Source organism: Glossina fuscipes, unplaced genomic scaffold, assembly GCF_014805625.2.
Source record: "Glossina fuscipes isolate IAEA_lab_2018 unplaced genomic scaffold, Yale_Gfus_2 3, whole genome shotgun sequence".
In the NCBI taxonomy this organism is placed as follows: Eukaryota; Metazoa; Arthropoda; class Insecta; order Diptera; family Glossinidae; genus Glossina; species Glossina fuscipes.
The window spans coordinates 10,007,892-10,023,443 of record NW_023998417.1 but is presented as its reverse complement, the minus strand read 5'-3'; the positions used below and the strand labels follow the sequence as shown (position 1 = coordinate 10,023,443).

Here is a 15,552-nt window from a genome sequence, read left to right as displayed (position 1 = left end):
CGTATTACGTACGTCTGCACTAACTTAATGTGCACTGCATCACAAGTTGTGTAGGGTGTAATAATCATTTAAATGGTTTTAAGAATTAAAGTCTCTACCTGAAGGCAAAGATTTTATGACTAGCAAGTCAATGGTCGCGGGCCCCAATCTTATTTGCGGTAGAGTTTCCAATAAAAAGCCGATAGCCTTAGATGCTAATGCTTTACGACTTTAGTCTTAGAATTTCTTTCTCTGGCTTAATTAGCAATAATAACAATAATAATAATAAATTTATTAAATTATATTTCTTCTTCTGAAAAGACAAGACACAATTTACTCAAGAAGTTGGACTATGCTTTCGTATTTCCATCTCACCAAACGCTAAGGCACGACGACGAAAGACAAAACATTAACCTTGACATTGAAATTAAAATTTTTGATTATCTATAATGAAGTCAAACAAAAAGCAAAGCAATAACTTATAAATTGTCAAAAAGGAAAAGTCCACAACAAAGTGAAAAGAGATGTATATTCAGCTTATATCGAACCGCTTACCTCCCTACATCACGTGCGACTTACCGTTCATTTGCGACATTGAACATTTACGAACCACATACGATGCTGCATCGGTTTGTACACCCATCACCGCAGACATAGTTTATTCTTTCGCGTCAGGAAGAAATATGTACAGTAATCTTTCGATAATGTCTGTTATCGGGACTGTTAGCGATTGCAAGAATTTGATTGAATCTTCATAGAAATTCCTAATAATCTGTCAGCGACCATCCCTATGATCGACAAATAAGTATACAAGTGACGACAATGCAACGCATCAGAAACTGTATGCAAATGTATTTGCGAAGATCCTCTAAAGGATCAGTGAGAAAACTCAATCTTATTAAGTAAGTCTTCGTGTACAAGCGTCGCTTTCTAAGACTATCTGAAAAAGCCGTAAAAACGGAACATGTTCGTGTATCGATCGATATGGAGGTAATGGATGTCGAAAGATGGACTTTGAGTGAATATAATGATCGCTCATTTGATATAACTTTCCCTTAAAACTATAATGAGAGAAGGCAAACAACACTAGTGCTACCGGAGTACCACACTTTGATCGATTTTCATTTTCGATCGTTCTGCACGTATTGTTCAACGATTTGTTGATGACTTTTGCGTAAATGAAAAGAACTTTAAATATGAGCGATTGTAGTAAAAATGCGGTTGTTGATGCGTTTATTGACTCTTCGCAGATATCTATACATTATTAAGTATTTATAGATGATTTTCAAGTTTCCCGCAAAAAATACTCGTACGGAGAATTTATTATTAACGGTGAACGTGCCAAATAATGAAAAGATTTTATCACGACTGCACTTACTGGCGAGAGAATAATTCTCGACTACTAAAGATCGACTATAGCAGTCTTGTAACTTAACAAGAGGCAAAGTTAAAAGTAGATATTAATTACATTTGATTTTTTTTTTTTTTTTAAATAAAGGCTCTTTAAGATTTTAATGGTGGCTTAAATGGGCAGACGGGCAATGGCTCTATAATTTGTAGAATTCATTTTTATGCGTTATGAATATTTAATGAACTTAATATGTGTGTCCACGAAGAGTGCATGAAGAAACCTATGATAAGAAGCAATGAATTAACAACAAACGTTCATTCAACAGAGATAAATAAATTTCAAAAAAAAACAAAAAAAAAAAACAAGAAAAGAAAGAATAAACATTTCTGATTGTAAGGTAAAGTTATAATTAAAACATAATAAAAGATGTTATAATAGGTTGATGTCGAAATTAAAATGCTCACTATCTTTTGTGTTATTGCGAACTGAGGAAAGTTTTCAGTGTTTTGCACGTCGCATCATTGCCTATAGATAAATAAACCCATTTCAAAAGACTTTTACTCAATCAGCCCAAGTCTATGGGAAATAGGTAATCCAAGGGTAATTCTAAAGAACTTTAATAAATAAATTTTCGTTTAAACTTCATTCATATACACGGGCACATAAACACTGCATACTTACTATAACAACATCTTGTAGATTATTGCCTAAACTATATTCATCATCATCCTATCTATACATACGCAGATTCTTGGGAAATAAGAAAGAAACCTTCCTGGCGACTATACCTCATTTTCGAATTTTAATTTTCAACTTTAGCGGATCTACGATATTTCTTTTTCTAAATTATTTACGTTTTTCTAGATAAACATTTGAGGGGAATACAGATTACTTTGATATCAATCGAATCGAAAATCTTCTAGAAAATACTTTTGGTGCGATCGATACATGTTTTAAAATTTAAACACAAGTTACATAAAGATTGATAAGTTTAGTATAACGTGTAATAAGAAAAGCAAACAACAACAACAGCCTTATGTCTTATGATTAAAATAGCTTTCCGTTCAAATGATAAGAGAGATAAAGTGTAAACAAATAATAAAAAAAGAAAAAAAAAAAAAAAAAAACATGTATATATATATATATATATATGTGTATATGTTTAAACAAAAACGAAATTAAAACAAATTGAAAGTGAAAGCTCTTGGAAATCATGGTTTATAAAAAAAGAGAGAAGAAAAAAATAAATAAATAAACGAAACTGAAACGAGATAAGAGATTGTGCGCGGATGTAAAATAAAAATAAAATAATAAGAATCTGCATAAATAGGAAAAAAACAAAATACTAAAAATTCGTACAGAATTGAAAAACAAAGGGATAAACCATTATTTGCATTTTCTATGCAATATAATCGCGAGATCGCAGCAAATAAAAAAAAAGGCACAAAAGCGACGGAAAAAAAAAATGAGGAGGAGAATACGTTAAGAATTTTTAATTAGAATTTTAAGAAATAAAGTAAAAAAGTTCAATGGACTGACTTACTACACATTGTGTTGGGCATAAACCAGAATAGAATAGAAATCAGAAAAAAGTGTTTAATTTTAATAACAAAATATATTTCAAAAGAATTTTATAAATATATATATATAGATGTTATTATATATATTAAAAGTAACCTTGATCGTGAAATGAAAACTACTGAATAGAGAAAAGAGATGAATGTGTGTGTGTGTGTGTGTGTGTGTGTGTGTGTGTGTGTGTGTGTGTGTGTGTGTGTGTGTGTGTGTGTGTGTGCGTTACGAGTTAAATGAATATGAATGGAACACTTGTAGTAGTCGGCGCACTTCAAAGCATTTGTAAAATCGAATAATTTTTCAGTCAATCAATGAGAATGAAAATTATTTCTTCCCCTTCTTTCGCGCAAAATTATATCAAATATATTATAACTAAATACATGAAAGTTGCAGGTGACATTTTATGGACCTATGGATGCAATTTTTGCTTAACATTATGACATTAAAATTAATTTTTTTTTTGTAATATGACCAATCAATCACAGGTTATCTCTCCTCTTTACGTATAACATGACCATGTCCATGACCACACCGAAATGGATAGGGGGACGATGGACACAGACTAGTGGATTTGAGCTCATTGGGTCAGTGTTACATTACTTGATTTACGGAATCGTCTATCAGAGATTCCATTGAGTGTGCATATATATACCTTCTTGATTTCTCGCTTTGCTGTCTTCTTGTCCACTAGAGAACCTATAGAGTGTATTTATGTTCTTGATCTCTTCCTTTATTGGCTGTCTGTTTAGCTGTCTGTTTGGCTGTCTGTCCGTTCGTCAGATTATTTATTAGAACGCTGACGATCAGCTCGGAAAGTTATAAGAAGTCAAAGTAAAAGAATTTCGCCTAAGCAGCTGAATAGAGCCGCGATTACCATGTCAGTGTTTGCGAGTTCAAATCCCAGTGCGGTCGTAGCTATAATGAGTGGTCCCTCGATAAAAGCATAACACTTACCGATTGATCACATACTCACTAGCTTTCCATTTCCCTTTTTTTTCCCACTACTTTCTGTTTCCGTTACCCTGTTGCGCTTATAGAGGTCAATTCCTAAGTGATTGGTCATATTAAAAAAAAAAAAAAAAACCAATCATAACTGGTGAACTATTGAAGATCGGAAAGTCGAAAGTATTGGAAAATTATATGGATTCGCCAATTGTCACCCTACAAAATTATTGAATGATGTGTTAAATAAAGATGATGCTTAAGGGTCATGAAACTTTGCAAATTTTTAACAAAAACAACTTGTTTTAGATATTACGCAATTAATTACCCATCAAGCATGACGAATCCTAAGGCGAACAGATGGCCTGCACAAATGATGTTCGCTCAATAAATACTAACTTGGACACACACAACAAGATGCTAAAATATTAAAAGCTTTTAATGCATGCGCTTAAGGTATAGTGCAAGTAAGTGAAAACTGCATCAAATTTTGCACATTTTAAATAGAGAACTTGAAAACTATTTAACCATTAAAGGAATTGATTATAACATTCTAAAATATTAGATGTCTATCTGTCATCTAACGTCTAACGTATTGCATTGTAATGTGTAATGTGTACAACAAATTAACATAATGCAAAGAGATTTTATGACAAAAGCTACAAAAAAAAAAAAAAGCAAAAATAACTTTTTGCCAAGCGGTTAGAATAACGTTAAATTGTACTTAAATAAAAGTGAAAATAAACTTACTAACAAAACAAAAAAATAAATAAATATATAATTAAGAATGAAATAAAAACGCAACAATATTTTAATTAATTTTAATTTGCATTACGGGTAACTGAAGCGTGGCTGTGCGACAACAAACTCATTCTTATGTAAATGATATACGACGTTTCCACTTCCTTTAAAACCGGTTAGAGAGTGAAAACGAACCAAAATAAAATAACAATGCAAAACTAAAAAAACAGACAGAAGCTAAAAACAAAAAAAAAAAAAACAAAAAAATAAAAAATTATAATAAAAAGAACGAGAAAGAAAATATATCGTACTTTTCTTAGACCGAATCGTTCTATACTTCAACCACTACTCGTTAGGTTAGGATAAATTTTATACTTTACACTACTACCTGAGCTACAAGGAGTATATCAAGTTATGGGCGGATATATGCAGCGATAAAAACATTTTTTCTTTATGAATCGATCTAAGCTCGCCTGTCCGTCTGTTCGTCTGTCTGTCCGCCTTTTGTTCTTCTTTTCAATCTGTTAGTCGCAACTTTTAAGATATTTTGATAAAATTTTGTGTTCCGAGGTATTTTGCTCCAAAGAGGAATGCTATTGAAAGCGGTTCGGATGGTGGCGCTTATTTGAACCCATTTTCCATACAATGCTTTATTTTGAAAAGCATTTGATTAGTCATGAAGAGGTTTAAGGCAGTTAATGGTGAGCACTGCCCCACAATAATGTTGTCGCTTATGCAGCGAAGGCTAAACTTATGGTAATTTTTCTTAAATCATTTGCACCACCAAGAAGCAAATATCAGACATCCTATAAAGTGTATATATAATACGTAGGCATGTCTCTCCTATTGTCTTTCTGGCTTGCTATTCGTGTCTATGGTAAATGTTCTTCTAATCACAAAAACTATATCAAAAGCACTGGAAGTTCTTGTGGACCAATTGGTATTGAAAATTCCCGCACACTATGCAACATAACACCATTTAAAAAAAAAAAAATATTATAGAGCATTTATCCATTATTCACAAACTACATCATAACCTTTCATTATAACCTTTCCAAAGCATGAGAAGAGGAAGACGAAAAGACAGACATTGCTAAAGAGATTCCAAAATTTACATATAGATTAACTATATATGTAGGTTGAATGACAAGCACATTGTGCAGGGATCAAGTATTTTTTACTTCACCGGACTTCCGGCGGCCAGTGACGACTGTATGCACAAATTGATATCCGACGAGGAGAAGAAAAGATAAAGGAAAACGGGTTTATGATGCTCGATTTGATTAGCTACGCTTTCCGGGTTCAGATATGTTAACGACATGTACGAATAACCTTATTTCAAACAGATGACACTCTTACTACATTTTGCACCAAAAAACAAAAAAAAAAAGAATATTTAAAGAAAGTAAAACTTCCGATTTCTGTGCATGTGTTTGTCACCTCTCATAAAATATGTTTAGAAATTGAATATGACTTCTGTGATGGGCTGCTACGTTACACATGAAAACTTTACTATAATGAAATAAAAATCGAGCATAAAAAAAATTTAAAACATGTTCACCTAAATACATATAATATTTCTGGTTTTTTTTTTTTTTTTATTTGTTTTTAGTATTTTGCTAAAAATATATAGAAAAGATATAAAATTTCTACAATTGGGATTTTTTTTTGTTTTTTTTTTTTTTTTTTTGAAATCTTCGAGCGGACGCAATTTGTCTAATCGCGCACGTAACGTGGAATCTGGCAGAAAAAAAAAAAAATGGAAAAATAAAAAGTATGATCAAAAAAAAAAAAAAAATCTGCATATTATGCTTATTATATGTCACATAAATATTTTAATTGATTTTACTGAAAATTTCGCCAGCAAGGCTTGTTATGTGCAATGAATTCAAAATTTTAATGTAGGCGAATAAAAAAAAAAAAAAATGCGCCTCGTGAATAGAGTTCAAGGCTCCGTCTTCGAAAATATTAACATTAATTCTTTAAACATATCATTTAGCAGTCATATCTAAGTCAGCTAAACTGGTTTGAAATGGAACATGGTTTATAATTACTTGAACATAAAATCGAAGACTACGTGTTTTTTTTTTCCTTTTTTTTTTTTTTTTTTTTTTCTTTAAATAAAAATTTGAAAATTGAAGTAATTATGCAAATTATGCGCTGACCAGTATGCATATATTTTCGTTTAGTTTACAAGTATAGTTAAAGCTTAGTTCAATCTAAAACTCCCAGTCATACTACAAGCATTAAAGTTAAATTTTTTACTTTACATGTCGGAAAATTTAATTCCTCTCGAGCATTTTTAATCAAAAAGTCCATCTTCCTTTTCTCCTACATATCTACATTGGTTCCTTTCGTTTTATTAGTCAATAATTGCTCTGCGTTCTCTTCATTCTTTCAATACATTATAAAACATCTTGTCTTCACGCGGAATAAATAGCGGAACTTTCAGGCTTCTACAGGCCCTGATATTTTACGACTGCAACACTCCTCCTCTCTTCTAGAAATTTCAAGACGTTGTCACAACATTCCTGAGCTAACTATACAACTAGTGTTCTGCGTTACATTGCACGTCTGCAGTTATGGCTTTTTGAGAAATTAGCCTCGAAATGAAAAACGTTCCTCGTCAGTTCTTAACAGATTTTGTAGTTTTTTTTTTCCGCTCGCCGCCAACCTACAGAGCGCCTGCAGTGTGCCATATTAAAGCTGAGGTTAAAAAAATGTTGATATTTTTTCGAAGCTCACACAAACAAAAAGAAGCTATTTATGGTAGGAGGGGTTTTCCTGCCTTTACACATGTATAGTCATTTACACACTAAACACAATATAAGGCAAAGTCCCCGTTATTTAACGAGCTCTTCGAATACCTTTGGAATTGTAAGACGAAAATCGTAAGAAAAATGATGACATGGGTACTATGGGTAGAGAAATTTTCATGAAATTTTTAGGAAAATAATATAAGTTTATGCTCTTTAGTATTTCGAATGCGAGAGTGAATACAGAAATGCAAGGCTTACAAAAAGTGAAACATGGCAACTGGGGAATTAAAAGATAAAAATGGAAGCAAAATGAATGACAAAAGGCTACAAACGCACTCCCTACCCCTCGGCCTATGAAAAAATACCAAAGCACGCAATAAGATTGTGAGATGATATATATATATATATATATATATATATATCGCTACTGTTGAGGAATCCGTATAATCTTTAGAGACCTTCGTATCTGCGTATGATTTCAGATGCAACCTTTAAACGAAGGATGTCAAAATTCATAACATTCCGAACAATAGCATATAAGATGCAATTCTTTTAGTGGCGCGAGTTTTGTTTTGTAAAACTGTAGGAATTGCAACCTAATGCATGAATAGTTCTTTTTTCGAAACATTTCACAGTACTGTGCTTTCAACTTTACTTATAAGCCTTTTTCTTTTTGACTTATCTACCATTTTTTTTTTTTCTCTTTGCAATAAAGACTTTGAAGCAATAAGAATAATGAGAAAATGTGTCTTTCATATATAAGTTGACACGAAATGTGTTATTATTATGTAAAAATTATATCATCCCATAGAATTTATTAAGTGAATTGTATCCTCGCGAGCAAGTTGAAGTTTTTTTTAATATGGAAATTCAAAACAATATCTATTACAACTGGATAATATTTCAAATTTGTGTTATGTGTTGCGGGGTAAAACTTTTGGCAAAGCAAAAGTAGCATAAGATAATTTTCATTACTTACCGCACTTTTTCCGAATATAATTCGACTTCTTTTAATTTTTGTTGCAATAGCAGCTGTTGTTCTTCGAACAGCGTTAATTGTTTAAAACCATTAGATAAAATTTGATTTGCAGATGATGGGGTATGAAGTGGTTTAATGATCAATGCAGACGACGAACACTTTGACACACTGTTATTGTTGTTATTATTATGAATGGCATTAGTTGCGTTTGTATTGTTATTGGACAGAAGTACGGAATTATGTAAATTACTTAAACCACTTAATATTGTCTTAGTTAATGGTGAAGCGACAGATGATTGCATAAGATTATGCTGCTGCTGCTGCTGCTGTTGCTGTGGCTGCTGTTGTATGGGTGAACACAAGGTTAAATCAGCATTGATAGTATTAATGCCGCCACTGCCAATACCACTTGAATACGTCGATATAGCCGAAGGTGAAGAGGAACCACTATTATTACTACCCGAGGAAATGCTATTGGTACGTGTTGGCCGTATATCAAGTCCCAAAATATTTGACGCATTCGTATTGATATGACTGTTAAGTAGAATTGTGTTCAAAGAAGTTACCATATTCGCCGGCATATCGGTATTTGCATCATTGGCCGTTATAGACGATTGCTGTTGTTGATGTTGATTTTGCGGTAAACCTGAACCGATCACTCCGACATTTGGTGCCGGCATCAAATTATTCTGACCACCACATTCCAAACTATTGTTACTTATATTGCTACCACCGTTTATTGTTATCGAATTTGCTTGTTGCTGCTGGGTTTGTTGTTGCGATTGTTGATTTGATGTGTTTTTCTGATTATTTTTGCGTTTCTTTTTATTATTGCTATTATTGCTCTTATTCTTCTTATCATCATCATCATTGACCGATGACCCAGCACCGTTTAATAAACGTTGTCCATTGCCAAAGGATAATGCTTTGGGAGCAGTCCATTCTAAATCCTTTCGCAAATGACCGCGAGAACATTTGCAATTGCAAAGTTTATAGATAAGGTCGTAACCTTTTTTGGTCCACATATTTTGAACCTTTTGACGATCTGACCAAGATCGGGCTCGGCCTCCCATATTCTTTAGAGATACCATTATTTGTTGCTCCCATGATTCGAAGCATTCTTTATGCATATATTGACCCACGGAACAATTCTCATTGTTGCACAAAACCTTCACACAGTCGGACAGATCGCTTAAATAGATAAGGGACGTATCCAATTTACAACAATCACCGTTCGGATAACAACACTGCGTAAATTGATCAACGTTAATATTACTGTTGAGATTGTGTTGAGTCAGCGCATTACTAGTATTGACAGTATTTCCGTTGTTGTTGTTGTTGTTGTTATTGTTGTTATGATTATGATTATTATTATTATTGTTGTTATTATTGATATTATTATTGCTTGTAGAAGTTTGCATAGGAGACATATTGCCCAGTTGTTGCTGTTCTACCCGTTGTGTTAAATCCGTGGTAGAGAAGGCTGTAATCAAAGCCGGAAAAGAAGATGAAGACGACGATGACGTTGACGTTGACTTTAACTCTTCGACGTTGATGCTGTTGTCGTAAAAACTACTCTTTAATTGCGTATCACTTCCGTAATTGGAAGTGATTTTATTATAATCCGAAAATTCTTGTAATGATTGAGTTTGTTGTCCAGTGCTATTCTGATTACGACACGGAGCCATTTAAGGCAATTTTTTTTATAGATTTGCTTTTCACGATTTTATTGAAAACCAAACAAAAAGAAAAAAAAAAACAAATTGACCGAAATAAAACGACAAGTTTGTAGTAATACGGTATTATAATATAAAAATATTTCCTATATTTTCTAGCACATCATGCGGCCCAAGTTTCCACGAAGTTCCCGTTCACTTAGAAATTTCATATATATATATATATTTATTGCGGCTTTTTGGAATTTTTAGAAAAGTTTTTGCTTTTAAAAATTGATTACATGTTTTTAACGAACTCAATCCCCAATACGCACTACGACTACTTTGAAACAATTTTGCTTTAATTAATTTTTCTTCGATTTCTTGTCATTATTTTGTATTTTAGCATTTATTACTCTTCGTACTCTTCGTAGCAAGTCAAGCGCTCATCCATCTATTCCCCGTGCAAGTGTTATGAGAAGAATTTATTTATTTATTTATGTTTTCTTATTAATTTTTGATTAATAAATTTTTTATTTTTTATCTTGTATTAATTATTTAATTATTTCCCGTTTTTTTTTTAAAAAGTTCCTTAATTATATTTTTTTTTTTATTATTAATTACCGTTTTATTAAATTTTTTTTACAAGAATTAAAATGCATTTTATATGAATCCGTATAAAAAAATATTTAATGTTATTATTATTTTAAAAAATGTTTTTATTATTATTATTATTATTGCGCACTGATTTTTTAAATAATTAATTAATTCCAAATGTTACTATTTCATAACTTTTTTTTTTTTATTTTTTCAAATTTTATTGCTTCAACTTCAATAAAATTTTAACTAATATTATTTTATACTATATCTATATATATGCGTTTATATATACATATATGCATTTATACATATATATGTATATATATATAAATATATGTACACATCAATTTACCATAATTTTTCTCTTCCCCATTATCTGCACCAGACGAAAATTATTTATATTTCAACATTTTTTCATTATTCCCTTTTGTCTGCATAAAAAAATCCTTTCAATTTCCTTTTCATGATATCGCATTTAACATAACATAATATGACGCTCTCTCTCTCTTTCTCATACTCTGCACTTTTCAATTATATTGTTCTATGCCTCTTCTTCTTACATTTTGCAAAGCACTCTCACTTATATATATCGTCATTTACAGTTAGACATATTGCAATTTTTGTTGGTACAATTAAATATTATCATGATACATTGTCTTTTCTTATATTTTTTTTTTTTTTTTTTTACCTTCTTAATTATTTCTTAATTGGAAAAAAATTCTTGTTGGAACCTTTAATTTAGCCGCTCTTATCGCATTGTTTCTTATGAATCTTTCTTTTCTTTTTGCATTTGCTCAATACACTTTCCATTTCAACATACACAAGTAAGAAAAAATTGAATTCAAGCGCTCTTTTAGTCAAATTATCCTCTCAACAAAACGACCTTTTATTATAAAAGCGAAATTTACACTGAATTTTCCTGACAGAAAAACTTCAATGAAACCAACAGTCAAGTCTCATAAATACGTTTTGCGCTGCAAGCAAACATGTTAGCTTCAAACATGTTTGAAGTCTCTCTCTTTGCAAAAATACTTTTATTTATAAATTTACTATGATTTTTTTGTTTTCCGTCATCTCTTCGAATACCATTGAAAAATTCACCCCAGATATAATTTACTATCTCCTGCCTATGCAGGAGTTATATGTATATATATATATATATATATATATATATATAAGTATAGATATATATTCTATTTATTCTTATTTGATTTTGATTTGTTTTTACAGATCTAAGGGTGAATTCTTCGCCATACTCTCTTACCCTTAATTTTATTTATTTTTTTCCTATTGAGAGAGGTTCCGTTTTTCCTGTTCAAGGTTTCTTCTTATCAGAGTTTGGGTTGGTTGTTTTTGTCTTGTTATGTCTGTGAATATAAGCTGGTGGGGGGCGGTGATTTTGATAGTGGTAGTGGTTGGTTGGTTGGTTTGCTTCCAGATAAATATATATATAGATAAATATATATATGTATATAAAGCGATATTTTCTTTTATCTTTTTTGGCGGAAAACTTCCATTGTGTATTTCCCGGATTATGAAAGCTTTTAATTTTTATTGATAGTAAGACTATCTCCAAATTAAACTAGACGGCATAGGAATATATATTAGAGTGTAGGAAAAATGCTACAAATATTTTATGATTGTATTTCGTGACAAGAGTCTGTTCATATTTAAAGTAGTGGCTTAAAGCAGGGCACTTTAACAGAAGTGCACCTCACAGTCCGATAAGTTCTTTTTCGATATTAAACAAGGTGCCTATGTATGAATAAGGATCGGACGCGATCTAAAAAAAACCTGATCCACCCATACGACAAAGGAGGATAGATCCAATCAGAACAGGAAGGGGATCGAAATCAGAGGGACTTTTTAATTAAAAGAAATATTTTTGAGACCGTTGGTGAAATAAACCTAACTGTGCATTGAGAATGTGATTTTTTTTTTTTTCTTTATCCTAAAAAAAGGATTGTCAACCATTAACAGGGAAGCACGAACATTATTACATATAAAGTCAAATAATATACAAACAATTTTTTTATATACATAAAAAGCATCCTCTGCCAGAATTATCTATTAACCCATAAAATTGAAATGCATTTTATTTCTGCTTTTCTTTCGTATACATATCTATCAAAAATTATGAAAATCTATGTAATATAATAATACGCTTTCGAGAGGAGAGCATGTTGGTGTTGAATTGCTTGGCGTAAAGCAAAACTACAAAATTCACTTTCAACAAAAGTGATTCAATCGAACCTGTCGAAAATTTACTCTTTCAAACATGTTGAACTGCTCAAAAGCAGAAAAGTACATATAGTAGGCAAAAAAAAAAAAAAAATAAAATAAAAGCAAAAAAATAAAGCGAAGAAACGTGTAAAGTGGAAAGCAAAAAATGCCGGTTTTTGCTATGGCAACAAACACACAGAGAGTTTGTTTATACTAGTTTTTTTTGTGTTCTTTCTCTATAAATCTATATACTATGAACAGTGATGCTAACTTTAAATGCAAGAAAAAAATTTGCCAAACGCTAAATTAATGTAATTTCAATGAAATGATCTCTTTGATTGTTTTCATTATTTCTCCCCCCCTCACCGCCAAAAAAAAAAAATTAAAATAAAGAAATTTTTGATCCCTTCCTTTTCTCACATATACATATATATGCAGGCTTATTTCTCATCAAATGTTGTGTATTAATACATTCTATTAGTGCTTGTATTAGAAGGAATAAGAAATTATTTTCAATTGGTTGTTTTAACCCAGCCATTACAAAGAAGGATCCAATGCCTAATACAAGAGAAAGCAAATTTATATAAATTTGTTATGCAATTAAAATTGATTAATAACATAACTGAATGCTTAGGTGTAGAATTTCCTGGTTGGTCCACATTGATTCCAAGTAAGAAAGTAGTCGCCCTCTAAGGCATCAATTACCACAATATATACAAAATGTATATAGGCGAATACATAACTAAATGTTACACATGTGTTGCTTATATGTCTCTTTATTGTAAATATTCAAATAAACTTTTAAGAATATTAAATTTTTTTTCCCATAATACATTTTTTTTTTTTTTTTTCTTAATTAATCAATCAGCAGATATCAGTTTACTTCATTTTATTTCATTATTCATATATCAGCTTTCAGCAGTAGGCGAAAAATAGCACTATTTAGAAAACAAAAACAAACAAAAATAATATGTAAGAGAAGAAGAGAAGAGTGTAAGAGAAATTTATATATGTACATAAACAACATTTATTTTTGCAATTATGAATTAACGAATGAATTTTCAGTTACATTCAAGAAATTTCAAATTGTCTCTGTTTTTTTTTTTTTGTTTTTTTGAAAATGAGACTGTGTAACACTTTGTGTGCAAACTAAACTTGTGCCCTTATGTATATTTATGTGTATACATATATTCCCGGAATTATTTCAATTCATCCATATCGAAAAAGTGCATTTGTTGTGAGCTTTTGATTGGATTTGTACGAGTGGCATTGTAAATTATTCTAGAAAATTGTTTTTAAAAAAAAATTAAAAAAAAAAAAAACAAAACAAAATACTTTATAGGACATTGATAACCTATGGGACCAGTATTTGCCACCGAAAAATTTTAGCAATCAAGTGGACGAATGAACGACTTAACGACCATCAGCAAAAGTTTGCTTGCGCTCCTTTATTTTATGCAAAAAGTTAAAAAAAAAAAGCAAAAAAGAAAAAAAAAACCACCAAAAGAAAACAAAAGGCAGAGAAATAAACAGTTTTTTAAATTTCGTTTGCAATCTACCTTTTATTTGTCATATTAAATACAATCAAATGATTGCGTTTTGCCGAAGCTAACCTCTTCTTCAGCTCTTCATTTTAAAATCCATTTGAACAAAAGCCATTCTCCACCACCCAAAGACATATGACGCGGAAATAGTTCAACTTGAATCTAAAAAGTGCGGGACTTGAAGTCATGTCTATAAAGTTTAAAATTTAAGTACTTTAAATGAGTTGATAACTGTTCAAGGACATTCTTCTTCTCTTTTTTCTTTTTTTTTACTCTTTACTACTTCATCTTTATCTTTCTCTGGCAAGACATTGTTTAAAGAGTTTTGCCCCTTGCCAAACGTTTATTTGCTCCTTAAAGAGGACTTTTCCAAATTTCCTTACACTTTCCTCATTCTTCTTCTGCTTCTCTCAGCCTTTTCGTTAATTTATTTTCTTAACTTGTCTATAATAATTTCGGTTTTGGTGATAGACGATATCCATCAAAATTTCTTCCTCAAATTTAATTGTACGTATGTGGCGTTCTGCATGGTCGGCTTAGGCCTTTCCATAAAGTATATATATATGTATATATATATATATGTGTAAGCATGTATGAACATATCGTGTTTAAAATTTTTTGCATTTGTTTGTTTCCTTTATTCGTTTACTGCCCGAGAAACGACCATAATTACGTACGTACGTTCCTGACATTCAATGCCAAACTGAACAAACGCACACACACACACACACACACACACAAATGCATACATTCATATAAAGCTGCTAATGTTTTATATGTATACACATAAACACATGCAATAAAATGAAACTGAAGATTCATATATGTTTCTATATACAATAAATACATTCGCACATATAGAGGTTTATATACATTTGTTCGAATACATAAACGACGCGTTATGAAAAAAAAAGGCATAAAAAACTTTACACGTGCCTTCATTTTTGTTGTACAATTTTAATATATTCCCTGCGTTCTCTCTACTTTGACAATAGTGGATGAGTTCGTTTTTTTTTTTTTTACTTTTTTTTTTTTTTTTTGAAAGCTTATAAGTATGAGCATGTGTAGTAATGCGGTAAATACGTATACATTTACAGGCGGCCAACTATGTATGTATGGATGTATGTAAGGCAAGCCGGTGGTAAACAGTTTCTTTCATTTTTTCGGTTAGCAAAATTTTTTTGTACGAATGTACTCTGAATGC

At 31.1% G+C, this 15,552-nt stretch overlaps 1 protein-coding gene across 2 annotated transcripts in view; it reads right to left on the bottom strand.

Moving 5' to 3' along the window:
• Nucleotides 1–10,525, bottom strand: part of LOC119634874 (headcase protein-like) — a 147,304-nt gene extending 136,779 nt beyond the window's left edge. For both annotated transcript variants that reach the window (XM_038029284.1, XM_038029285.1), the window contains exon 1: nucleotides 8,327–10,525. In XM_038029284.1, coding sequence (XP_037885212.1) covers nucleotides 8,327–10,014 — 1,688 coding nt within the window. In that variant the 5' untranslated portion in view covers nucleotides 10,015–10,525. The remainder of the gene's footprint in view (nucleotides 1–8,326) is intronic.
• Between the last annotated feature and the right edge of the window lie 5,027 nt (nucleotides 10,526–15,552).